The sequence below is a fragment of the Fulmarus glacialis genome, unplaced genomic scaffold, assembly GCF_000690835.1.
Source record: "Fulmarus glacialis isolate BGI_N327 unplaced genomic scaffold, ASM69083v1 scaffold25730, whole genome shotgun sequence".
Lineage (NCBI taxonomy): Eukaryota > Metazoa > Chordata > Aves > Procellariiformes > Procellariidae > Fulmarus > Fulmarus glacialis.
This window is the reverse complement of record NW_009186198.1, coordinates 17,946-21,678: the sequence shown is the minus strand read 5'-3', so window position 1 is coordinate 21,678 and position 3,733 is coordinate 17,946. Positions and strand designations below refer to the sequence as shown.

Below are 3,733 nucleotides of genomic sequence, written 5' to 3'. Positions count from 1 at the left end.
AAAAAAAAAAAAAAAAAAAAAAAATCAGTGAATACCGTTCAGATCAGACAGGCAAAGTTTGCTGCCTTGGGAGCAGAGAAATCAGCCATGTTCTACAGCACAGTGATAGATGCTAACTGCTTGGACAAAGAAAATGGCAATCATAACAAAGCAGAGCAAAGGATGCAGGTGTGAGTTAGAGTTTTGAGTAGTAAAGGATGCAAATAATTCAGTGTGTATGTATGTGAGCACAAACCACCAAACCAGGAAATTAAGTATTGTGGAAACATTCTAGTTGCACCTGAAAACAAAATGGGTACTGTGGAAGCTAGAGTTATGAACAGTGTGGGGAAAAAAATTCTATGCAGAATAAAGAAGGGAAAAAAAAAAGAGGAAGGTCAGATATGGCTATTCCAGGAACATATAACTTATTTATACCATCATAACTGAAATATTACCCACAGTACTACAAAAGTGTATTGTGCATCTGTGCTCCTGTAAAGTTAAACAGTAGTCCAGAAAACACACATAGTTGGAGATCTACAAAAGTTCATTAGAAACCTCAAGTTTCACTAGAGTATGAGGGTCAGCATAAGGGCCAAGACAACATTCACTCTTTAGATTTTAGCTAAACAGAGTACTAGACCAAAAATTTGAGCCCAAGCATACATCTCCGTACTCAAGTCAAGCCTCTGCTTGGACTCCAAAATCTTAAAGTTTCTACTCAGCCAAGCAGATTGAAACCCCACACAATAGTCTGGAGAGTTTCAAAATTCGTCTATGATGGGAGATTATGAAGTGTTAACAATGATGACGGACTGTGGAGGAGAAATAATTAAAAAGAAAATGGAATCCCAACTGGGTTCTTTCAAAACCTATTGCTGCAATAAGTTTGTTTACGCAAAGGGAAAAGCAAAGGACTATCTTCTCTGTCAACTCTTAGTAGTGGAACAAATACTCTGCAGGCATTATGAAATCGTGCCCTCCTAGGACCACAAGTTTCAAGGACAACCATCTCTAGCAACAGTCCCAGCCTCATATTAAATTGGGAATCACTTACCAGGCCAATGATGGGGATAGGTTCACTTCCAACAGCCAGGGCTTGAGTGTGTCATCAATAAGGACATCAAAACCATATAGCTCTGAAAACACAGCAGACACTGTAAGTTTACCTTACGGCACCTTTAAACATTCAAGTAAGGTCCAACATTAATCTCTATCAGGTCGTTTCTATCTATATCATTTATGTTAAATCCAGTGAACTCTCTAGGGCTGAACAAATAATAACATTCCACAGGTGGGAAACTTCACTTCCTCAGAATCAAGATTAAATATACTCTGTTTGTGGGGAAAAGAAGGAAGCAGAAAGTGAGTCTTAGGAAAGTATTATATAGAAAAATAAACTCTTTGTTGTCCACGAACTGCAATTTACACAGAGCTCTACTACTTGTTTTCACATAGAATTGACACAACCACAGCAGGTCCAATCTACTTCTTCCATTGGATCCTGGAAACAACAGAATTTCATTCTCCTTTTCACTTTTTAATTCCTATATTTATTGTTCCAGTCAGCTATAGAAAATCTTGCTTCTCTTCAAGCATCAGCTTCTTTTCAATTATTCCTGTATGTTTTTCTGCAATATTCCCACAGGATTAAAAAGAGTCTTCTCCTCAGCAGCTCCATCTACATGGACAACCTCCCGTAACTCTTTATCTTATTGACAGCTTGCCACTTTGCAGCAAACCACTATAGAAATATTTTTTCCTTAGTTTCTAAAACATTCGTAACTATTACATCTACTAGATGTGTTCTGCTCTACACAAGTCAGATTGAAGCCAGCTTCCCATTCCAAGACTGATTTTACTATTTCATTCTATACACACGTTCTCTCTAGTTTGGAAAAAGTTTTAAGAAGGATGCTACACAAAGACAACTCTAAATTAGAAGTTGGCGTTAATGCAATTCCCTCTTCCAGCCTTAAGAAATACAGTTAATGATCATCAGGGCAACTTAGGCATTTTTTCAAAACACCGCAGAACAGGGTATTGGCAGAGAAGGAGGATTTCCATGGAATTAACTAGTTCCCTAGTGCCTGGAGTGAAAACAGGAGAATTTGTTTGCCATGCTGCTTTCCTTGAATTCTGGCCTTGGCCTTCTGTCGCCTGCCTGACGTTGATGCTGGCTCCGGGGAGCTGGACTGCTTGACAAGATCTTCCTATGCAGACAGCTGTGCAAGAGCTCATGTAGCTTATAATGTGAAGTTAATGAGCTGTGGGGGGGACTAGGAAGGGGAGGAAATGGCAGCAGAATGAGTACTGCCTGCTCACTTTTTAGACTGTGTAGCCAGACATTGAGTGGGAAGCAAAACAGCAGAGAGTTAAGGAGTTGGTTCACTCCAAAGAAATGAGGCTGAATCTACGTTTGGCTCTCTTGCTCCCCAGACGGGAAAGGCTGCAGTAGAAGGAAAAGGAGAAGGTGGGGATTATAAGTGTAAACATTAGCAAAGCATTTTGACCAGGAGAAGCTTCTGATGATTTTAATACATTATTTTAAAATACTATCTCAGGTTTGGTGAAGACCTGTGACTCTTAACGGCACAGCAAATTCCAGTGGACAGGCAGCTCATGCCCAAGGCAGAGAAGCAATGAGTGGGCCTGTGGCAGCTGCTGATCTGCGACCTCCCAAACCCAGTCAGGAAGCAGAGCATTTTGTTTTGACTAGCTGCTGCTGCTTTTGCTGCTGGCCATTCCTTCCCTCTGCCCCTCAGAGGACCTTTGCTAGTATTTTGGCTCCTCTGACTTTGTCCTCCTCTCCCACACTTTTCTCCCTTCCAGACCACTTGCTCTTTAAACCTCTCTCTTTCCCACCCAGTTACTCACTTACTCTGTCCACTTTTACAAATACATATGGGAAACCTCTTGACCTCAGCTAGCCCTGACCATGCTGCTGGTGCTTTACACTCCTTTCCCTTGTGTCTGCTTTGTTTATTAGGACAGTAAGCTCTTCGGGGTATCCCTGTTGACACAATTCCATTGTTAAACACAGACATCTAATGCCATCTGCAATGCCTTAGGGTCTCCTAGGAAGACTCCACTATTGCTCCATAAGGCCCCAAGTCTCATGTGTTCTAGGTCATATTTACAACCCCTAGACAGATGTCTCTGCTACCTCAGGGCATCAGGAGTTAAGCAACAGAATCAAGCCTCACAGGTTCCCACATAGGGCTTAGCACAAAGGGGTTCTCAAGTCTGCCTGGGATACTACGGCACAAACAGAAGATAAATTACCTGTGGTTTCAACTATTCTAGAAATATCTCCTTGGCCCTCTTCTACATTTGGAAAATGAACTATCTAGGTTAAACACAGCAGAAGTATCCTTTCTATTGTGAAACTCCACTATTGTTTGTGAAAAGAAATACATAGGCAGCACAAAGATGTAGAGTCACATGAGCACAGCAAGATCAGAAGTATATCCTCTCCAATTACCAAATTCAGCAAGACTGCCATTTCCCTCTGTAGAGAGAGTAAAGAAAACAAAATGACTGAAACACATGCCTCAGGCTGTGGCAATGGTAGGTTTATGACAACCCACCTTGCACCACTATTGTTATTAAGGGAAGAATAGAAGAAACTAAGATATCAAGTTTCCACAGTGCCTTGCCTTGCTCCCCTCCTCTTGCTACTACAATCCACAAAAACATGCTTCACCCTTGCAGTTTGCTGAAGAGATTGGAATCATATCAGGGGGTACCA

At 41.3% G+C, this 3,733-nt stretch overlaps 1 protein-coding gene across 1 annotated transcript in view; it reads right to left on the bottom strand.

Moving 5' to 3' along the window:
* Nucleotides 1-3,733, bottom strand: part of TTLL5 (tubulin tyrosine ligase-like family, member 5) — a gene marked incomplete at both ends in the record, with an annotated part of 37,304 nt that overhangs the window by 24,248 nt on the left and 9,323 nt on the right. The window contains one exon of the mRNA XM_009587125.1: nucleotides 1,040-1,121. Coding sequence (XP_009585420.1) covers nucleotides 1,040-1,121 — 82 coding nt within the window. The remainder of the gene's footprint in view (nucleotides 1-1,039; nucleotides 1,122-3,733) is intronic.